The sequence below is a fragment of the Diabrotica virgifera genome, chromosome 1 (genome assembly GCF_917563875.1).
Source record: "Diabrotica virgifera virgifera chromosome 1, PGI_DIABVI_V3a".
Classification (NCBI taxonomy): domain Eukaryota; kingdom Metazoa; phylum Arthropoda; class Insecta; order Coleoptera; family Chrysomelidae; genus Diabrotica; species Diabrotica virgifera.
The window spans coordinates 120,172,425-120,197,393 of record NC_065443.1 but is presented as its reverse complement, the minus strand read 5'-3'; the positions used below and the strand labels follow the sequence as shown (position 1 = coordinate 120,197,393).

The 24,969-nt window shown below is 32.3% G+C and overlaps 1 protein-coding gene across 49 annotated transcripts in view; it reads left to right on the top strand.

Annotated features, from left to right (window-relative positions):
- LOC114330552 (uncharacterized protein DDB_G0274171-like) overlaps positions 1-24,969 on the top strand; it is a 522,367-nt gene that overhangs the window by 372,544 nt on the left and 124,854 nt on the right. For 34 of the 49 annotated variants that reach the window (XM_050643510.1, XM_050643502.1, XM_050643498.1 and 31 more), the window contains one exon: positions 1,101-1,205. The exons of 10 other annotated variants lie outside the window; for them this stretch is intronic. In XM_050643510.1, the coding sequence (XP_050499467.1) occupies positions 1,101-1,205 (105 nt within the window). Of the gene's footprint in view, positions 1-1,100; positions 1,206-2,594; positions 2,701-4,335; positions 4,440-24,969 lie in introns of those variants that run through there. 5 more of the 49 variants (XM_050643611.1, XM_050643447.1, XM_050643702.1 and 2 more) reach the window with 4 other exon arrangements.

Genomic DNA, 24,969 nt, shown 5'->3' with positions numbered 1-24,969 from the left:
ATTTTTCCTTCTATTATTAGTTGAATAATAATTTCTACTATTCATACAGCTCTACAAGTACGTCTTAAAATTGTATTATTTCAAACATGATTAATCCTTGGAATTTTTAGAATACGGCGGAATATCCATATTTAAAAGTTTTCCAGGCATCGTAACGAGCTACTTATCAGCATCCAGCTTCCATTATATACCATTGTTCCATGGTATATAGTAGGACACTTTGTATAAGTATATCATTTTATCATGTCATATCGTAAAATTAGATCAAATGGTCGAATGGTAACAAACTGTTTCATTTTTAGAAAAGCATTTCTGGTCAGTTCTATTTTACATTTGACTGCTTCTTCTGAACCTAAGTGTCATGTAGCCAGTAACGTAAATCTTTAAACTTTTCAACTTGTTGAAATTGTTTGTTATGAAATATATCTTCTCTGAGTACAGGTTGAATAATATTTGTGAGAGTATACAACTTTGTATAATTGATCTTTGAATTTTTATGGTCACAGCGTATTCCATCGCTTTTTACATAAATGAATTTTGGTTCCAATTTCTATCTTGGATCATACCCATATTAATTCCCTTTACCGTATCCTGTGTAAGCGGCCCCACTTGGTCTTCTTTGATCTTTTTCTCCCACTCCTTCCAGAAATAAGAGATTAGCAGGAAGTTTTCTGCCACACAACACATAATTCGCTTCCTTCCACTTCACCCAATCAACCTTTATTTTGCTGCTTGCATCTCTATCAGGTATTTAAACTTTTAACATTATCAACAGAATTTTATGGATTTTAAAGGGACTTTAAAGATTCATTTTACAATCCAAAATTATCAATTTATTTGCAGTCACTCCATCCTCAAATGAACAATTTAGATACTTCATTTTTGTCTTACCCAGTTTGAAACACTTTTCTTCAGAGCTCCATTTTTCTAGTTTTCGTTCTAAATCGTTCGTTCTCCTGTATTCAGCCACTTTTGTTAAGCTTTCTTCTTTTCGTTTATTTGTTTTTGTCTTTATTGTCCCCCAACATGTTTTTTTTTTGTTTTTATGATCTGGTCATGTTTGTTTCCAATTAATTATTAAATACATATTTTTGTTTAAGGTAACCCAAAATGTAAAGGTATACAATGCGATGTACCACTCTGCCGTCCTGGATCTATATTGAAGCTCAAAGAAGGTGCTTGTTGTCCCTCATGCGAACCATTCGGTAGGTTTTTTGTTCTTGGATTTTATGTGAATGAAACGTTATAAAACTTTAAAAATGAACGTACTTGCGTTGCAAGGTGGGTCTTAATATTAAAAATACCTTAAAAACTTTTGCAAGCTGATCATCATCATGACATCCACACTCCTAGCGGTGAATCAATCCGTATTAACATTTTGGTTTTACAATTGGTTGTGTAACTTGGCATCTTCTACAATTTTTCTTCGTTCGTTCCTGTTTTTGCTTATGGTTACCCATTCTCTTGGGTCACATTACCAGAGGAGAGAAATATGAGCTGCTGAGAGTTATTATGCAAGGAAGGATCCAAGGAAAAAGAAGCATAGGAAGAAGACGCATCTCCTGGCTAAGGAACCTTAGAGAATGGTTTAACTGTAGTTCATTACAACTGTTCAGAGCAGCAGCCAACAAAGTGACCATAGCCATTATGATATCCAACCTCCGCTAGGAGATGGAACTTTAAGAAGAAGACCGATTCTCTGACTCCCATCTTCTTAAGGTCCTGTACTATCTGGTTCTCCCATCTAGTTTTGGGTCTTCCTTGTGATCTGCTTGATACAGGTTTTCATTTGGAAATTTTCTTGATGACGGCTTCTGGATTTCTCCTTTCTATATGTCATATCCACCTGAGTCTCTGTGTCTCACCTTTCACTTATTATGATGCTTCTATCATTAGAGCACAATGGACAAAAATGAGGGAGGCCTATGTCCAGCAGTGGACGCAAAGGGCTGGATGATGATGATGATGATGATGATGATGATGCTGATGATGATGATGATCATTAGTTCCATTAACTGAGACTCCAATATATTTAAAGTGTTCTACCTTTTTAAACTCATATTCACCCATTGCAAGCTGATACCTTTTTAAAATCCGCAATATTAAAAAATGAAATATCAAGTTCAAACTCGAGTTAAAAACTAACTCTTTTTTATGGATTTTGACTTTTATTTTTATAACTTCGATATAACCTTAGCGTACATTATGAATATGACTTTTTTTCTTCTTCTATTAACGTACCTTATCACGTCCTTCACGTGGGCGATTAACATAGCATGTCTTTCTCTCTCTTGAGTTAATCTGAACAGCTGTTCTATTGTCCATATCCCGGTCCATTTCCTGATATTCTTCAACCACGAGGCTTGTTTTCTTTCAACTCCTCTACGTCCTTCGGTTTTATCCATCATCACCAGTCGAAAAATGTTATACCCTGTATCTCATGCTATTTCACAACTTAATATATTCTCCATTTTTGCGTTATTTTGGCGGTTAGTAGGGCACTTATCACTGTATAATTATACTCTATTATAAATATATTATATAAATACTGTAAAATAGCAATAACTTGTTCACTAAATACTATATTATTTTAGGTAACCCACGATGTGCCGGTATCCAATGCGGTGTACCAAACTGCCCACCAGGCACAGCTTTAAGACTTGAGTCTGGAGATTGTTGTCCTTCCTGCCAACCGGGCTGGTAATTACTATATATATATATATATATATATATATATATATATATATATATATATATATATATATATATATATATATATATATATTATTTATTTGAGTCTTTAAAGGGTTAAGTTAGATATGGTTCAATATGAGTGAGAGCTTAACCAGCTTCCTATTCGACCTTACAGGTCTGTTATGGCTCATCTCTAGATTGAAGTTGTCTTTTCAACCTAACTTAACCTTTTTAACAAAGTCGATTTTATTTTTTTTTATTGCTTTTGTGACATTTCTGTGGCAAACCCGTATTACTTGAGTTGATATTGCTCACATCACAGTCCACAGTCCACAGACCAACCTTGTTAACAAAGTCGGTTGTATGTCTCTTATTGCTTTTGTGACATTTCTGTCACATGTCGTAAGCCCTATCCTATCTAAACCTGGGCAATTATATAGACAGTGCTCCACCAACACGCGTGGTGGACGACATTAAACAAATATCCAAGAAATGGCAACAAGAAGCACAGAACCGTGAAGAGTGGCGAAAAATGGTGGAGACCTATGTCCAGCAGTCGACAGAAAGGGTTGAATGATGATGATTATGATGATGATGCTCCACCTTCGTGTCTTCACATTGACAAAATCTACAATTCGATTTTTGTCAGTCCGCTTTTATTCGTGTCTCTCGACTTAAAAGTATCCTGTTAAGAGATCTACGATAATTTGCACACGAGTGGAGGTCACTTCTAAACGTATTGTCGAGTGGAGGACACGAGAAGAAGCACTACGGAACAGAGGACGCCCACCAACCAGATGGGCCGACGATCTGAAGCATATTATTGGTAATTGGATGCACACCATACAAAACAGAGACAGATGGAAAGAGCTGAGGGAGACCTATGTCCAGCAGTGGACGCGTACTGATTGATGATGAGATCTTTGGATCTTTTTTTCAAAGGTTCGTGTATAAAAGGCTTGGAATATTCTCTTCTTGAATCCGTCTCTTTTACTATCATTGGCAGAGTGTTTTTCCCTATCGCACCACCTAGTAAGCATACTCAATGTTTACTGCAGTGTGCTAAATAGAATATTTCCTGACATTCCTCCAACCACCAAAATTACTGTATTATTCGTATAGGCCCGTAGTACACCCCTTGTACGTAAAGTAACAGGACCAGTACTAGTAGTGCTTACAGCAAAGGAGAAAGTCTTCTTCCCTGTGAGCACTTCCTAGCTGTTTTGGTCATAGGCTCTACGCCTTGCAGGTCTCGTTCACTCAACCTTTTTGTCCAGCATTTCTTAGATTCAGTATCATACAGTTAATCATTAGACATCTCTCCGTTATTAATGGAGTATCTGTTGCTCTAGGTTTTCGCTCTTGATCGGCATGCTGGTTGCCATTGAGAGGATATTGCCTATTATCTTTAGCGCTGGTAATATTTTTTAATTTTCTACTAGTCCATAGAGACTAATGTTTTTGTCTGCTAAATATTAGTTTTGATAGATGTTATAGTCTTCCATACTTCTTTGTTTTCTTCCTCAATTTTTTGACAGATAACCCTCTAACAGATTATCCTTGTGAACTAAATATCTAATTTAAATTTATAATTTATCATTTTTTAATAATACTGTAATAATAACTATTTCTTTGTTTCAGCTAGCTCATAATAAATCAACAAAATACTGTAACGATCAGAAACAATGACTTACAGAAAATGAAAAATTACCAATAATAAACTAATGAATTATGACAAAACTCAACTACTTTGGTTTTATTTTCTAATCCTTCAACCATTTTCTAATCCCTTATACCTAACATACCTAACAATACCTAATACCTAACAACGGAGAATACAGAAATAAAACAGCTCAAAAGAGACAAAGATAAACAAATCAAAAATCAGACAAGTACAAGTTTGTAGATTTCATAATATCAAACAAAGGAACAACGGAAGAAGATATAAAATATAGACTAGGACAAACAAGAGACTTCATACGAAAATTGAACCCGATACTGTGGGATAAGAACATCAACATAAAAATAAAACGAAGAATGTGGGTGTGAAAATTGGGCAATAAATAAGATAACCAAAAACAAAATAAGAGCAACAGAGATGGAATACCTGAGGAGAAGCTGTAGAGTAACAAGAAGAGGTAAAATAAATAACAGAGATTGAGAAAAGAATGGGAATGAACTCAGGTCTAATAGATCACATTGAATAGACAAGATTGGACACGCGCCAACTCGTAACTTTTAATGACAAAAATTTTCAAATCAGAATTACACCGGCCAATTCGTAACTTTTCTATTACCTGACCTGCTAACTCTAAACTTTCTTCAGGTGAATTCGAAACCATTGATTAAATCTAATACCTTAAATCTAAACTGAATGTTTCTTGGTTTGCTTAAAAACATTATATTTGTATTATAGTATGTACCTATAAAAAATGGCAAAAATTGAAATATCTTAATAAAATAATTGAAACAATATTATAGAGTTTCATTAACACGTGTTATAAATATTATTTCCATCAAGTATAGCTCTACACAAGCTTGGTTTTTATCAAGTAATTGTAAATTCAATATTTAAATGTTTAGCAATAATAAATTATTTAAATCCATCTGATAATTTAAAAGCAAAGCGATTTTCCATATGTTTATTTCAAGTCTAAAAGATTATACCTACCTTTATTTAGTTACGAATTCGGACGGGGTCGAGTTCGCTCCCAATGGTAAGAATTTTACCTGAACTAAAAAAGGTAGAGTCCGAATTGGCTCCCATAGACAAAATTTATTTTACCTAAACATGTCGAAAATATCACCCAGCGTTGTCACTTCTTTCAAATTTTCTCTTTTTGTTAGAAACAGGTACCTTCCTAGAAATATGTATGGGAAAGTAGGAAGACCTAATCCTTCGGTCCTAACTTAACTTTCGGGTATTAGAGTGTAGAGCGCAAACCGGCCGATTTCAGGTAAGAGCGCAAAACGGTCGAGCGCATACCGGCCGACACCGATAATTTGTGTTAAAATTGCCACATATGCCAATGTTGAACTAAAACAAACTCTAAAAGTATTTGTCTAAAAGTATAATTTTCCTATAAAAAGTCTATATCACTATGTAAATTTCCTAAGCAGTATAAATATTACACGATTTGGCAACAATGTCTAATGTTTCCGCGATTATATGAGAGCCTACCCGCATTCATGCGGGAGCCAATTCGTACCCTTCTAAAATATACCTGAACGAAGCGGAGCGAACTCGACTTCACCCACGCATTCACCGGTAGTTGATTGGTTACCGAAAAATTACCTGAGGGTTAGAGTTACCAATTGGCCTGTAATTAGGATGGGGGATTAAAATAGTTACGAATTCACCGGGACCCAAAAGATTAACCTGGTACGGACAGGTATGTCGGAAGAGCATAACAAAAACGTTGGATAAATTAGAGTGGAGCTCGATAGGAAGAAGGAAGAGAGGCAGACCCGAAGATCTTTCAGAGATGAAGTGAACGAAGCAATGGAATTGAGAAATCTACAGGAAGGGAACTGACAAAACAGAAAGAACTGGAGAGGACGGTTGAGTGAAGGAATGCACTGAAAACTTTGGAAATTCTTAGTAAAGGGTGATTCATTTAGAGGTACATTTTTTAATAAAAAACAATGAAAAAAAAAAAAGAATGTGTGTGTACTTTGTACGCACGTAAGAAGTTATACTTCTACTACATATTATGTGATTTTTAAGACAATACCAAAAATTTTAAAAAATAAAAGAATAAAACGCACACAAACACATTGAAAAATGCCACAAAGAAAAAATGATTTCTGAACGATAATCATTGTTGGCAAAAATTTTAAATACGCATTTTCTGAAAAAAAAAAATTATATAACAAATATACTTACAATCATAAAATGCATAAAGAAATAAAAAAATAAAAACTTGCATCGGGAATCGAACCCGTGAATTTCGTGGCGCTTTGATTCGTAATCGAAGCCTAGACTCACTCGTCCAATTCCACACTATTTGTCATGTGGAAAAATAGGGTAACTGAACGTTTACCTGTTTGACAGTTGTTTTGAATATAATTAAATTATGTAGTTTAAATTTTGTGGAAGAAAATATTAAGATATAACAAAACAGTAAGAAAACAATATATTAGATGAAGATTGGTAGAACTTTTGTTGGTAATCAAATTAAGTATGTAAATCAAAGCATTACATACCAACTAGATAAATAAATCTACGCCAAAAAATCATAATTTAAAAATAAAAATCGGACCTAATTTGGGATTTTTCTCTAAAATCCCCATTCTTGAGAAAATAAATGTACAGTAGAGCGTCGATTATCCGAACGTCGATCAACCGAACGACCGCTTATTCGAACTATCGGCTCCCGCGTCCCGCACTCGAATACCGAGCAAGCGTTAGTAATTGACGCTTAAAATATCTTCAATTTTCTTCAATATTTTATCCAAAAATAATTATGTTGTTGCAAAGACTGCACTTTTTTGTTTAGTTGCTAGTTGTCATTATCAAGATATAAATAAATATGTTGGTATATAAATATGGCTTTTATTCACTTGTGGATAAATATGTATGACTATAAATATGTATCACTATATTGTAGTTCGATTATCCGAACAAATCGGTTTTCCGAACACCTATGTCCCCCAATTAGTTCGCATAATCGACGCTCTACTGTATTTCAACCTAATCCAAATGTATAATTACAATATGATTATAATAAAAACTACTTACCAAATTAGAATGAGTTTTCCTTGTCCAAAATAGCCCAAAAGTTCAAAAATATATGTATATGAAAATTATTTAAAAAGGCAGTATAACTATTAACTAACTTTTGTTTGTTGTTTCTTTTCACACAAATTTTAAAACGCAACAACCATAAATAATCTAACTACAGCTGTGCCACAGCCGCCATATTGAATAATTTTTGACATGTCATTTGAACATCCAATCAGAACAAAGTTATAATGCGCATGCGTCGGGATCATAGGTTTTAACGTATAAAAATTCACCCTCATATCGCCGGTAAAGAAGTATAACCTCAAAAAATGATTTTTTTTTTGAAAATTGATATTATCATAAAAAAGAACCATTTTTGACAATTATTTCTTAAAGATAATTTCTTTTAAATGTTAGTCCTCACTGTTTAAGTCAATGGGCTCTTGATAAGCTTGCAGAAGATCCACTGTTTCAAAAAAAAAAAAAATGTTTTCCGATGAGGCTCATCTTTGGCTTAATGGGTACGTGAATAAACAAAATGTTCGTATTTGAGATGATGAGCAATCCGAAGAGGTTCAATAGTTGCTATTGTTGCCCAAAGTCTGAGTAAAAAAAAATCTGAAGAAGAAACCGACTTCACTATTTATGTGGTATCCCTCACTGCTCGCAACTTATTGCCCATTCAATTTTGTTTATTGTAATGATTCAATATTTAGTTGTTTATTTTAGAATATACTGTTTAGAGCAGCGGTGCTCAAAGGTGAGTGACCGGTCGATCGCCAAAGTTTTTGAAGTCGATCGCGATTCACTGAAAAAAATACAAATGGGAAAAGACGGGGACTGTGTTGACTCACCACACTTGCTGACTCTTTTGTCAACAAATCGAAATTATTGATTGATCAAAGGAAGAGAAAGGAGTTAAACAACATTCCATTGTTGAAAAAATGGTAACCGCTCATTTGAATTATGTGTATTATGGGATGGAGCTCCAAGCAGTTCGTAGCGACTTTGAAAGAAGCTTCGCTAATTTTTAAAAACTGACAGATATTGTAACATACATGTTTAATCAATTTTCTTGTGAAGACGTGGAAAATATTGCCACTGAAATATCCGTTACTTTCAATATGGAGATAATTTCCGTCCAAAATGAGGTACTGAAAATAAAAGTCCAGAGCGACTGATATGAAATTTTGGTCTTTTATATCCCCTGACAAATATTCCTCTTTGAGGCAAGTAGCTCTTCAGCTCACAGCATTCTTTGGATCAACGTACTTGTGTGAGAGTCTGCATTTTCCCAAATGAAGGTGGTAAAATTATTAAAGTGTCGTAATCGGCTAACTGACGAACATCTCTCATTATGCTTGCTTTTGGCAATTACGTACCATCACATATGAAAACTTGTGGATGATATGCAGTGCCATGCATCAACATCCAAATAGAATTAAGATGAAAAACATTGCTGTAATTACAACTCTATGTAGTTACAACTTTTTGTCAAATAGAAATGTGCAATAAACATTTTTATTTTCAAAATTCTTTCCATTTTTAAATTCAGTTTTAAATTTCCAACAATCGTTTTTTCCGATTAAAGCGCCATCTATCCATAACTCTAAAAAATGTCTCGAATAAAAGTTACTTATTTTTACGTAACGAATCTAAATCTGCAATAAAAAATTGAGGGTCCCATTTAATGTTTTAAAGTAGCCCTCCACCCTACCTCTGCGGAAGGTCGTGTTTGGTGTCATTCGATAGATTTTCCAAAATTATTGGATAAGTGTTTTTTGCAGTTTTTCGATCTGATGTTTATTTCGAGAAACACAGCGGGTTTCCTATATATAATTTTATATTTACCCCCCACCCCTCTCCGTAGGGTGTTGTGTTTGGTATCATTCGATAGATTTTTAAAAAATATTGGAAACGTACTTTTTAGTTTTTCGATATGACGTTTATTTCTCGAAACATTTGCTTCTTTCTCGTGAAACTTTGTGACTCACCCATTTCCTTACGCCCCGCTCAAACCATCAGATTTTTGAAATATACACTGTTCTGCATGTATTTAACTTACCTTTTCTTAATCTGACGATTTCGAGTTTTTCTAAGCATAGAATTTTTTCGGGTCCCCTTTAACGAACTCCTCTGCATTAAGAGCCAATATATGGTAGGATTTATCGACGAATCCTTAAAATTTCCTGGAGCACACGAATAACAAATGAAGAAATACTGAGAAGAATTGGTACAGAACGACAACTGCTATGCACAATTAAACAGAGAAAAACGGCATAGCTGGGGCACCTAATTAGAAACGAAAGATACCAGTTTCTGCAAACCTTAATTGAAGGAAAGATCGAAGGAAGAAGTGGACTGGGCAGGAAGAAAATGTCATGGCTCCGTAATGTCAAACAATGGACAGGACTAAGTAACAAAAAAGACCTAATACATACTGCAAGGGATAGAGAAAAATGGTCAAACGTGATCGCGAACATCCATTAGTGGATTGCATAAGAAGAAGAAAAAGAATATGGAAGAGGTACATTTACAGGGTACAAGTTTACTCCCCATGTGATAATCTGACGGGCTCGAGTAACTGCAAAAATCCCCGCTTGGGCTCCCCTAGCGTTAGTTATTTTTAATACGTATCGCATCCCGACTTAATTATGGTCTGGGAGTTAGTGTCAAATTTTACGGTGATTTTGTCACGGATTGTATTAATTTATTTTGGTAAATAACACTTGTTTGGATAACGAAAAGGTCTGTCAGCTGGCGCGACACCAGGGCTTTTTGAGGTAAGAAAAAATAATATGAATGTAGATGGAAAAATCCTACTTACATATAAAATATATATCTCCGTGCCTTACACATTCATAATGGTCTAGTTAGACCGGACTCTCAAAGGAGTTTCGTTTGAAAAAATTGCAGACCGGATTCTGACTTCTGAAATGTGTTGTTGTAACCCTGGACTTTGATTTCACAGATGTTGCCAGTCTGTACTTTGGTTCCCCCTCCCCCCACCCCACCCGCTCCAATACTTCATATATTTTTTTTTCAAAAAATTCTACAGACTGTACAATAGTACCAGTAAAGTTAATTTTAAATTTGGATCGATCTCTTAAATATGACGTACATAACAAAAAACGAATCATAAAAATCGGTTCATAAATGGTGGAGTAATCGCGTAACAAACATAAAAAAATCATACAGATAAAGGCTTGTATTTGCGATGAAAAAAATAAAGATGTGATGAGATAAAAGCTTCTTTTATTGAAGTCGATTAAAAAGACTATTGCTTTTAGGCATGAAATTTTATAGGTACCTACTTGAGGCTATTAGTCCAGGGCGCATCTGTTTTGAGATGGACGTTGAGAGGTGACTCAAATTTTTTTGCAGAAATTGCTTGAAAATAAATCAAATAATAATATTTGAGTTATCCTCCCTCTCAAAAAGGTCCGGAACATTGTTTAAATAATCAAAATGTCAAAAAATTAAGGAAAAATTCGATTCTTTTCTTCGTTTTTTGATTATAACTTTAAAAGTGTTCATTTCCGAGAAAAGTTGTACTAACATAAAAGTTGCGTAATTAAATTTTCTACAATGTAGAATTTGTCAAAACTTAAAAAAATGGTCAACCTAGTTGCAAAATAGCAATAATTGCGAAAAAAACGTACAAAAACAAGTATTGGCATTTTACGTTTTTAAACCATTTATGCTACACTTAGAACCTTCATATTTCACCCAGAAAAACTTTGTGATACAGTAAAACAATACTGTAAATTTCATTACGATGGGTTCAAAAGATTTAGCAAAATAAATTTTGCAATCCAGCTTTCGCCAAAAGAATTCATATTTTCAAAATGTTACAGGACTGAAAATAAAGCAGATAGCAAGTTGAAATTTTGTTTGGTTATAGAAGTGTACCGTATCTTTCATTTGCAATTTACAAAATTAAAATCAAATAATTACCCCGGCGTTAGGAAATTTTTTAAATACACAATAATTTTTGGTGCTACGCCCAGGACAGCGATGTTCGATACTCACAAGTTGATTTCCACCAAAATTTCTTCCAGTCTTTATCTAATATATTATTTTCTTACTCTATATTTTGTTGTATTTTAATATTTTAATTCCACAAAAATCAAACTTATTTTATTATTGTTTGTGAAATATTGTTTAAACAATTGCATATGTTTAAAAATAATAAACTTTTATTTTTTAAGTTAAAATATATGAACAAAGAAAATTTTTGCTAATAAAAGTGTTATTTCAAAGGATAGAGTGTGTGTTTTTATTTTGCAATAAACAAATTTATTTATTTATATCGAAATTTAATAAAAATTAAAATGTATCAATCATTATCAAAGGTCATTGGAATGCCCAATCAGAGCAAACTATCCGCTGCCCTGCGCGTAGCACCAATAATTATTGTTTATTTAAAAAAAATCCAGACCCCGTAGTGATAATCGATTTTAATTTTGCAAAATTGCAAATGAAAGGTACTGTAGACTTCTATATGCAAAAAATTTTCAAATTGCTATCTGCTTTATTTTTAGTCCTGTAACATTTTGAAAAATTGAACTTTTTTTAGGAAAGCTGGATTGCAAAATTTATTTTGCAAAATCTATTAAACCGATCTTAATGAAATTTACAGTATTGTATTACTGTATCATAAAGTTTTTTTGGGTGAAATATAAAGGTCCTAAGTGTAGCATAAATGGTTGAAAAACGTAAAATGCCAATACTTGTTTTTGTATGGGACTATTTTTTAAATTTTTAACCAATTCTATATTGTAGGAAATTTAATTACGCAACTTTTATGTCAGTACAACTTTTCTCAAAAATGAATACTTTTAAAGATATAATCAAAAAACGAAGAAAAAAATCTAATTTTTCCTTAATTTTTTAACATTTTGATTATTTAAACACCGAACCTTTTTGAGAGGGAGGATAACTCAATTATTATTATTTGATTTATTTTCAAGCAATTTCTGCAAAAAAATTTGAGTCACCTCTCAACGTCCAAATGTACTAATATTTTTACAGATGCGCCCTGGTCTATATGTTTTTCCTATTCATATGTGGCGAAAGTAAAACTACAATAAGGATTTAAAAACTTTTAATAGAAATGAAAAATGCACAAAATAATTTAATATTCACATGTTTAATTTAACTTTGTTTTAAATTCTTGCAATCATTATTGACACATTTACACAAAGATATACAGTTTAAATTTTCTTTTCTACAAGAACATGACATTGTGCGACAGTTAGATTTACATTTGCATGGGTTAATTAAAGAGATAGGCAGAGAATTTTTTGTCATTTGCTTTGGATACAAGTTTCCTTCTCGTAGCTCATAGCCAAATTTAAGGAAATGAATGGGCTCAAACATTGGTTCAGAAGAGTATTTCCAAAGATATATTTGTGCTGATGCTCTTAAACAATGTAAATACAACGCATCGGAGGTACATATAACTCTTGACAAATTTAAGACAAAGCCTATGTTTTGACATATCAATTTATGTCGAAGTTCATCGGCTGTTGTTTGATGTTTGGAAATTAGGTAAGTGCAAACTTTCTCCACATCTTGGAACTGCCGCCTTGACAAAAGCCCATCGCCCAACGTAAGGAGTGCGTTCTGAACAAAATTAAGCTTCGCGGCACTTAGCATTTGTTTTTTCGTACCTACGCGACTTGTGATATCGCAGCCGGTTAAAGAGTGCAATGCAGGAAGAACATTGCATACATTTTCACCAAGAGACTGTGCAGCTAAATGACACCCAAGGAAACGGTTCTTCTTTCGTGATCCCTCAAACCACAAACCCCGGCACCCAAGTTTTTCAAGTTTATGCCAGAAATAAATACCTAACACAAATATGTCTGTGTCAGGACTGAGGATGATAATTTTTGTTTCAGTATTTTGTTTCACGCCTTGAAATATATGACAGAATATTCTGCAATCAGCCTCTCTAAGTGATTAGATTTTAAATTAGTAACTTCAGCGAAAGAACCTCCTTGCAATTTATAACATTTTGTAGGATCGTCAAACCCACCGCAAATATATAGCTCACTATTTTCACTTACTTCTGCATAAGTGGGAGCGTACTTGCAAAGAAATTTTACTAATTGTAATTGGTTTGCAGTGCTAGTAAAAAAATCTTTGCAATCAGCGGGGATTTTTGACAATGGACTGGTAATCATTACTTGTTTTGTGTTTCGTCATTTGCTTCGTAACTTTGACTCCAAAAACTTAATCGATATAAATATCATCATACCGATCAAATACCCCATCAATTCGCGTTACGGAAGTTTGAGACAAAAATGCCGTTACTTTTTTGAAAAACGCTGCTGCGAACTCTCCGAATGTACTAAATTTATTTAGTTGTATTTGATACACGAGTGCCATGCCATCTACAAGATAAATTTTTGGGTTTAGTACAATATCTTGTGAAGTGCAATTGCTATTTTTTTTTTCAATTTCCAGAGCTAAACTTGACTTCTGCGATTTTCTATAAAAACCATGCTTATGACAAATATATTTTGGATAATCCAGTATTTCGTGTGATGCAAGTCCTTTGATGTCAAAATCACGTTGAGAAGCTAACATGAATGATTGTTGAACTTCTGTAACATCTTTTGTATCTTGATATTGTTTATTAGAACTTGTCATCTTGCTTTTTGTAGGTTGGAAATTGAAGTTTAAAAATTTATTTCTTGTTATGGTATCAAATACACTTTTTTGTTTTAATTCAACACGTGCTTTATCAAAATCTTTAATCAGATGTTCTCCCGATTCTTTGATATTAAGAAGTCATTCTGAGCTACCTTTATCAGCCAAAGCACCAGTATGTATGTATGTTGTAGAGTACATTGTTCTCCCCATTAGATTTAAATGGATTAAAGTCATTCAAAATCGAAATAAGATTTTGAATATCTTTTTCATCTCTAGCGATCCTTGATTCATTCCACTCAATATGTAGCCTTGAATTAATATCACCCGTAGCATCTGTTTGCATTCCAAGATATGACAGTAGTGTGGAATTAATTAAGTTTTTGAAGGGATACAGAAGGATCCACTGTTGCATCGCTTCTTTATTTTGAGTTATACCAATCAGGCCTCCAGTTCGGCTGAAGACCGATTCTGCGACTGCACTAGAGCCAAATCACAGCCAACAGAATTAAACTTTCCCATGGATAGCTTTACTGAAAGCATTCCGCGTCTGAAATCATCCACGATATCTTTAGGCAATTGAATCATGTCTTGTAAGTAGAGTGACACTCCACGGACATAATTTGTGTGGTTCATTTTATAGTGAGAAATGTCTCAGGCTTTGGTTCACTCACTAACTGTCCGGGCGAATCGCAAAACAGACACACTAGTTCACTGGGTCTTTTTCTCTTTAAATTCACGATTTCTACCGACATTGTCTCAACAAAACATATTACTTTAATAAGTAAATAACGTACACAATCGAAAACATTAATATTAGGCGATGTTTACGCGTCGACTGGCGTGCACTGTACAAGCTGGCAAGGTCGCGCCCGAGCACAAAGGCAAACTAGGGAAGTGGGCGAGGCGCGTAAGGTCGGAACGGCAACGGCAACGGCATACGGCTAAAGATACCAATAACAAGTATCAAAACTCAAATCACTGTCGGCAATTTTTGCAAACGATTATTCGTTTCGAGCCTGTACTAAGTGTTAGAATACCTGGCTTTCACCCAGGCGGGTCGGATTCGAATCCCGCTGTCGGAAATCCTTTTTGTTTTTAAAATTGACATTTTCATTTGTAAAATAATTGTTTTTATAATACTTTTTATATTGTGTTGTATAAATAATGAAAACGTGCTATTATAAAAAGTCCTTGTTTATAGAATTGTAATTATTTTTAAGTAAATTTAATAAAAAAATCGTCTTGGTAAAAGGTGTGTTATGATAAAAAGCCCCTAGAAGGGCTACAAATATAAAAACAAAATGTTTTCGCTCTGTAATAAGAGCATCACCAGTGTTACAACAACATGGTGAGCCACCCAAAAATAAAAAAGTTAAAACCTCTTAAAAAGAGACTAAAAGTCTTATATAAATGCAAACATAGTAACATCCAAAGGATGGATATAATTCCTACGGATATGGCTTTAGGACAACATATGGCTCCCACACGTGGTAAGTGTGTTACTAGGTAATAATTAATTACTTTATTATCTTAACTGGTATTGTGTTGCCTGTCACCTCTTTTAACATAATGACCTAATTAATTATTACCTAGTAACCCACTTACCACGTATGGGAGTCATATGTTGCCGTAAAGCCATATCCATAGAAAATATATCAATCTTTTGGATGTTACTACGTTTACATTTATATAAGACCTTTAGTTTCTTTTTAAAAGGTTTTAACCTTTGTATTTTTGGGTGGCTCATCATGTTCTTGTAACACTGATGATGCTCTTGTTACAGAGCGAAAACGTTTTGTTTTTATATTTGTAGCCCTTCTAAGGGCTTTTTAAAATAATATACCTTTTACGAAGACGAATTTTTCAATAAATTTCCTTGTAATTAATGGTATACAGCCAGCTACAGGAAATTCTTCCTTGTGGATAGTGATTATTTTTATTATTAATTTTCCTGGTCGTTTTTCATTTTATCCCGGTTTTGGGACAGCTGACACATCATCTGTTAATAAGCTTTGGAACAACTGACTATATAAAAAAAGCCATGCCAAAACGATCTGGTCAAATTTGACGCTACCTTCCGGACTATTATGGCCTTAACTCTGAAATCGCAAACTTTTCAGGATAGCAAAATCAAAATGTTATGTGAACTCTTCATTTTTTTTCTGCAGCTTCATTATCTAAGTTAACCAAATTCTGCACCCGTGTTGATTATCAGTGGCGGCTGGTCAGAGGAGGCAAGGGAGTGTATTAAATAGTATGTTGTTACTGCCTTCTGGTTCTAATTAATTAAAAAGACTAAACACGTCTTACTATACATTATATTTTATTCACTGGTATCCAATATCTAAACAATAACATTAATGATTCATAGCGCCTTACTACATACTAACTTCTAATAATTATTTGTATATCTATATCTGCATACTGATTGTTCAGCGTGTTTTTATACCTATCTGAACCATAACAAATATAGTTCAAGTTCACTCGTAATAAACATGTGATACAAACTATAAGCTATTGTTTTTATGTATGTTCAATACCCTAAAGGTTAATAACATCATATTTAAATTATGATTTATACAGAGGGTTCATAATATACCACATCTCCGCCGTTAAAAAAGAAAGTCCTAAGAAGAGAAGAAGAATATCTGACGGTATATTCCTCTTTCCCTTTTACAAAATGTTTATGGTTACCTAATACTATTTTCAAAAATTAAATTTCCTAACTATGCTAACTAACTGTAATATGGTACGTTTCAGATCAATCGATTTTTCCCTAAACATGTATATTCTTTTTCCTATTTTACACAAAAGTTCATTATTTTCCCTATACTAAACTGGTATTTTATAACCTATTACTAGTTCACGTATTTTCACGTCGTGTCTTTTCGTCCTTTTTTTTTTCGTTCACCAATTCACTTCATCAAAACAGTGTCCACAGTGAATGAAATTGATCCTTACTTTTAAATAGTCTTTTAGTGCCTATAAGCCGTAATTAATCTAATTGTAATAAAATCTCGAATTTAATACTTCCTAAGCTAAGCTAAATATTACCTAAACTTCTATTAAATGGTATATAAAAAAAACAATTTAACGTTACTTTACTATTTCATCTTATTATTTCAGTCTTCTTTTGATTTATTTATATATGTCTTACTAACTCTAAAATAATGTACCTATAATAAAAATGTAATCTCTCTAAAACTTTTAATATGTGTCTCTAAAAAAACTTCTAATAACTCTCTTGTACCTATAATAAAGATTTAATCTCTCTAAGAACTTCACTTTTTGTGTCCCTTTGCTTACTATCTACTAACACTATTGTAAGATATTGTCTATCCTTAATTCAAACACTTCCATTTTCCGCGAAAATTTAACCTGAATTCATTATCTACATTTAAAAATAAGTTATTTATAATTAACATTACTTTAGAGAAAAAAAATTTACAGCTTTAATTCTTAGGCATATTTCAATGATTAGCTACTTATTTGCTTAGTATCTTCTTAATTTTGCTTCTTTTCTTGCAATTTTTATGTGTCTTCTTTCATTTTTCCCACATATTTTATTAAAAAATTCTCTTTTTTCTCTTCTTCTTCTTGTCTGGTACTATAACTATATTTCTTCATTTTTCTCCACATAATAACACTTATACAGTGTACATAATTCATCTTCATATAACAATCATTTGTCATTTAATCATCAATATATCATTTTATAATATAACATCATAATAATCACTTCCTTTACTTATCCCTCAATGCCTACGTTCGACTAATCAAAGTGGCTTTACTCGAGAGAAAAGTTCCAATAACAATCATAATACTCAATACTAGCCACGAAATCTCGACAATCTACCTTAATAGAAGCGGGTATAACATCGTTGGCTAGATCAAATTCTTTTAAAAATTTCACAACCTCAATCCCTTGCTTTGAGGCCGTTGTTTATTCACGAATAATCATGAATAAAATAGGTACTCTCAAAACACAGAGTGGGTCTCTAATAAGCTTTCAAGCTTCTATAAATCACTTAGTACCTTCCCAATTTGACAAGAGCCGTGGGTTTCTTATTGTCTCTAGTTGCCTCATAATATTTAGCTTATAATATTGTTAGTTCTTCTTCTAATCTATATAGTTCTTCTTCAAATTCCTTATCTCGGCTCATCAGGTCGGTTCGTTAAAAACATATCTCTTGCTTATAGCAATGTTTATCTTAAGCTCTTATATCAACGTATGTCATCACTAATCATTATTCATTAAAAAATCATTTATATATCCTTTATATATCATCATTTATCGCACAAAAATTATTAATTCAGGTTCATCTCATACAAAATTTGACACAAAATCGATGAAAATGTATCTATATAATCAATAAATATCAATAATAAAAACAAAATGGCTAATAAAAATTCAATAATAGTATACATATTCGAAAAAAAAATTCAATAAAAATTCAAAAATAGCATATGCAAAAGTTAAATAAATATATTCAAAATAAGTTTAAATCTCAAAATTCGATAGAATTTTTTTTTTTTGAAAAAAAAATTCGATATTCCATAAAATATTCAAAACTGACCGTACTAAAAATCGAAATCGGGTAGATTTTCCAAATAAATTCAATAAAAATTCAAAATTCAATAAAAATTCAGTAATAGCATATATAATAATCTTTGATAAAAATATTCTCAAAAATCACTTCATGTTTCAAAATTCATAGATATTCTTAAAAAAAAAATCGATACTTCATAAATTATTCAAAAATCAGCAAAGATAAATATTCAATGTTCAATAATAATATAAAAACGAGGGAAGCATTTTTAATAAAGATAGACATTCTTACTTACATTTTATTTCCACTTTTGTCTTTGTTCCCTGGGTTCTCTGCATCTTCGCCGTCTCCGTTTCCAATCTGGTGCCGCCATCTTTGTTCCTTACAGAAGATTCTCCTCTAATCTGCAGGATCAGCCATGTATTAAATAGTATGTTGTTACTGCCTTCTGGTTCTAATTAATTAAAAAGACTAAACACGTCTTACTATACATTATATTTTATTCACTGGTATCCAATATCTAAACAATAACATTAATGATTCATAGCGCCTTACTACATACTAACTTCTAATAATTATTTGTATATCTATATCTGCATACTGATTGTTCAGCGTGTTTTTATACCTATCTGAACCATAACAAATATAGTTCAAGTTCACTCGTAATAAACATGTGATACAAACTATAAGCTATTGTTTTTATGTATGTTCAATACCCTAAAGGTTAATAACATCATATTTAAATTATGATTTATACAGAGGGTTCATAATATACCACAGGAGGCTTAGCCTCCCCATAAATTTTTTACACATGCTACACTGTTTTGTTTACTTTGTTATTTTGCTTCGCGTTAGGGATATCGGAAAAAGTTATTTGAACAAGTTGTTCCAAATAATGTTCTAACTCCACATACCAAATTTCATTACAAAATTCGCACTTTTAATTTTTTCATTATTTGTAGTTAGGATCCTAAAACTACAGTACCTTTTTAGTTTTTTGTAGTTAGGATCCTAAAACTACTGTAGTTACGGCTGCTGGCCGGAAAATCTCACTTTCTAATGCACCACGCAGCCCAGCAGCGTTTTCGGACACCCGGTCTCCTTAGAGCTGCATTATACTTGAACACACATGCTGCCCGGAGATTGGGCAAGGGCGGCTAATCGGCCAGCAGCCTCCTCTGCAATTTTAGGATCCTGACTACAAATAATGACAAAACTAATAGTGCGATTTTTGTGATGAAATTTGGTATGTGCGGTTAGAATAGTATTTGGAACAACTTGTACAAAATAACTTTTTTAGATATCTGTAATGCAAAGCAAAATATCGCTAATTTACCGTGTTTTTGGATTCGCAGTAGGCCGCTTTTAGAATTAAAAAAATTCAGTTGAATATCTTAAAAAATGTGAACCTTCAACGTGTATGGACTGCAAAAGTTCAAACCTGTATTTATTTTGATATGCATATCTACTGACAGAGATAGAATTGTTAACAAATAAACGACACAAATTTTGTTAATACACTTTTACAATTTGATTAACTATTTTTATATATGATATTATAGATGATATTATAAAATGTAAATAAAAAATGGTGAAAAAAATGGGGCCTTAAATGAGATTTTTTGGCGGATTTTTTTTGCTAGTGCAAATTTGTCTAGATATTTTACAGTTAGGTATAGCCTCCCCTATTGTAAAAATCACGAGCCGCCACTGTTGATTATGTGTGTAGCTATCTAATGCAAGTATTCATTTTTGTTGACATTGCTTTACACGGGAATTCACTCTAAAAATATGATAAGGCCCTATTACTAAGGCACTCATATTAAAAATTCGAGGATTAGGGCGTATGAATCTGGCATATCAGAGGTTATGATATTAGAGAAGTTTCACTTGAGTAATAGTAATAGTGAATGTTAGATGCTAGTGCAATATTTAAAAATGAAAATTACTTATCACACATCCACTCTCGATTACAGAGTAATTTAAGCTGCCTTGTGGCGCTCTTGCTAATGCCGAGAGAGCCAAAATTGAAGATGGTAATAACGACACAGGTGCAATATGCAGATTCGTAGATAAATAAATTATATGACATTATTCAACAATTAACTCAACGCCGAAAGGAACGTGGTAGGCCAAAAAACAGATTTTCCATTTTTTAGGGTTATAGAACTGTGGAAGTCTGGGTGCCATATATCGAAATTTTTGTTTTCTTTTCTACAAGGGCTTTAGTGATTTTAGAATAAGCTTCTCCGATTTTTAGTTGTAACGAATATCCAAAAAGTTTTGGCATAAAATATGTACCTATCTGATTTTTTTAATTAAGAAAATGTAAAAACCAACAAGTTAACATAAATTACAAATTAGTACTTAAGTAAGTTATATTATGGACCAGACGATATATGATTTCTTCAAACGATTTAAGTTGATGATGCGGTGTTGTTGGAAATGGAGAAGGATACTTAGAACAAAAGCTGGATCAGTTGAAATAAGCTCTTGAGGAAAAAGGTTTATAACTTAGTAGGACAAAGATAGAGTATTTGGAATGTTCGTTTAAATATGGTTTTACTGCAAATAAAATTATATCTTTGCCTGCTGAAATGATTGCGAAACGTGAGAGTTTTAAATATCTAGGATCCGTATTACAGAGTAATGGGGAAATAGATGGTGATGCATGCAAGATTGCATACTTGCATGGATGAAGTGGAATGAAGCGAGTGGTGAGTTGTGTGACAGAAAACTTCCAATAAAAGGAAAAATTCTATCAATTAGCCATAGGATCGGCTATGATGTAAGGAACTGAATCTTGAGCAATTAAAAAACAAATAAGAAAAGCGGAATGTGGCAGAAATGATAATGCTTAGATGGATGAGTGGAGTGACCAAGAAGGATAAAATTAGAAATGAGTAGGTATATTAGGGGAAGTCTAGGTGTGGCACCAATTGATGATAAAATGAGAGAGCATAGGTTAAGATGGTTTGGTCATGTTCAACGTCCAGACGTTAATCACCCAATACAAGTATTTCTGAACTGCGGGTTTCTGGAATAAGTAGGAGTGCAAGACCAAAGAAAGCCTGGGATAAACGCTTAAGAAGGACATGTCGGTAAAGATGATTGATGTTGCTATGACCCAAGATAAAAACTTAAGAGGAAGCAGTAGCGATCAACAGGTAGCAAAAACGCGTTCCAAGATTGCGGCTGTAATTTTGAATATTTTTTCCAGATATTTGGCACACGTATTCGTAATGTAATAAAGAATGACGGTACTGAGCCCAATTTGAAAAAAATATTAATATGTGGAAATTACTCTGTAATTAAATACAATATTAAAAAAACGAGCCTGTACCGCCATTAAGAAGAACAAAAAAATACACTTTCTTCAAATAAATTTTTTTATCCGATGCCTAGATTTTGTGTCATTTTGGAACTACTAAAATTTTCTATTTCATTAGTAGTTCCAAAATGACACAAAATCTAGGTATCGGATAAAAAAGTTTATTTGAAGAAAGTTTATTTTTTTGTTCTTCTTAATGGCGGTACAGTCTCGTTTTTTTAATATTGTATTTAATTTCAGAGTAATTTCCACATATTAATATATTTGTCAAATTGGGCTCTGTACCGCCATTCTTTATTATATTACGAATACGTGTGCCAAATATCTCGAAAAAATATTCAAATTTACAGCCGCAATATGGGAACGCGTTTTCGCTACCTGTTGATCGCTACTGTTTCCTCTTAAAGATGTGTGCAATTAGGGAAGCCAACCCCGCGTAGGGATAATGCTAAAGGGACTAATGATAAAGATGATGATGATAATAATAATTGTTGATGAAACTTTTGTTTGCAAAGGAAGCTTGACGTTATTTTAGATGGTGTGCTTACAGAGTTATTTCGATTTTGGCATAACATTATTTGAATTACTTACTCATTTTTAATATATCGATATTTTGTTTTGTTTTATTTTTGGATGATATAATATTATATTTCTATTGCCCAATACTTCTAAGAACAAAAGAATCATTTATTCAAGGTATCAGTTTGAATATTATCTTACTTTAACCCCAACTTTAATCAATAATATATTATGTTCTTATATTAAACAAAATATTAATATTGATTGACCTATGACTTTTTCCAATAATATTTAACATACATAAAACTAATATAATTGCCTAGTACTCGTGTTTTTAGTTCATGGTGTAATATAATCTCTAATTTATATTATGTGCTATCAGTGTTTATTAATTAAATAATTAGCGTTCTATTCACCAAATATAAAAGCAGACGACAGCTGTTTTCCTCAAAACCTGTTTCAACTTTTGTACCATCAGTTCTTTTTGTAACCTACAAATTCACAATGAAGTTTCTCGTACTTTTTGCCTTAGTACTATACTGCTCTTCGGAAGTTTTAGGTAATAATGGTTATTTCTTTTTGTATTTTATTAAAAATATTAGCTTAAAATATTTAAACAATCAATATATCAAAATTATTCAAACTTATAATGTTCAACACATATCATTAATCAAATCGCATGGTACAATTTTGCAAGATATAACTCTGAAATATACTCATTTTAAATATTTTTTTTTAATTTAGGAGGACCTTGTGATGGTGTACAGTGCACTCCTCCAAACTGTGGACTTGGTGCTCGTCCAGTAGTGAAACCAGGTGATTGTTGCGCCACTTGCCAAGGATTCGGTAAGAATTTTATTCATGGTCCTTTTATTCCGCGTTAAAATGTACTAAGTTATGTTTCTTACTACGTTATTGGCATTGCTTAGGTCCACATTACGTTTATTTTAATACATTTTTTGTTTACTCCTTCTACCATTTAATTCGTTTATATTTCCTTTGTTTGCTGTCATTCTTTTCGCATATTCGATACATTTTTTGCATAGTAACGTAAGTCACCAAAAACGTTTTTGTAGAAAAACCATGTTTTTAATTTAACCTGGTTAATTTAAATTATACCAAATTTACCAGGGTGTTTTTTGAGGTTTACAGTTTAATAAAGAACAATATTTTTTAAAGTTTTTGTATAGTTTTAGCGGTTAATTGATCCTTAAATTATTTTACGGGTTCTAAAATCTTGAGTCTTGATAAAAAAATGTAACGTAAGCACACATATACGTCATTTTGGCGGGAAATTGTAGCATTTAAAGTAATTTGGAAAGAATTACAAACAATCGTTTATCATAAGAAACACAAAATAACGTTACAACAATCAATTAAGTAAAAAAAGGTAAAATATTTGACACGGAAAAAAACAAAATTTTTACAGTTATTATCAAAAGAAAATGAAATTTACGATCATTTTAAAAATTCTGATTTTTTTAAATTAAATTTTTTTTTCAAAAATTTGCATTAAATACCGGTAAAGCTTGTTAAAACAATTACTTATACTAATATAAAGAAATTCTTGTAAGGATTACTATACATTTTTAATTTTTGTGGAAATGGGAGATGTTCTATTTTTCACTTTTTCCTAAAAAACTCCAAAGGGTACTCTTATTTTCATCATAACTTGCTTAATTTTGAAGCTGTTAACTTCTTCTGCAACTCATTTGATAAGTATTCCGAAGTATTTTGACAAGTGCTTAACAGGTATATTTTATAAAGTGCATTGTTTTCCAGTTATTTAAGCTTGAATACTTAGATTTGAGTACTCGTCTAAAATAATAAACACTCAATTACCCATAACTCACTTTAAATTAACATTAGTTTAGTTCTTTAAGCAAGAGGTGTATTTAGTTTTTTATTTTCCTCAATTTCGCCAATAATAACTTTTTTGTTAAAGCTTATAGTTTTTGAGTTATACGTGAAAAACAGCTATAAAGCAGGCTTTTTATTAAGAAAAAATAAAATTTTTGATTTTTAATAACTCAAAAAGCATTAATTTATTTTAATAACGGTATATAACAAATTTGGTTTAAAATTTGTCCCTCTATCGACTTATGGTATTATTTTTAATAAAATAATTTTCACCGCCGAGAAGGGGGAGCATCCACCCCCGGGGTAAAAGCGCAAATTTGCATCATTTCACCTTTATTCCTTGAGGTATTCTCTAATTACTCACCAATTTTCATGAAAATCGATGAAGGTTCAACGAAATCGAAGGTGAAAAGCTTCAGTGATTGCACTATTCTTTGCAAATCAGAATAGAAACATGCAAGCAATACTTCTTTATTTCTAACCGTTTTCTAGATACAAGAGTTCAAATTGATAATTTTACAATTTTTAACTTATTTTTTGAGAAATATTTTTCATTTTGTATCAAAATATACAATGATTTTTTAACAAACAATTCAACGGATTTTTTCTTAGGTTATGTCAAAATA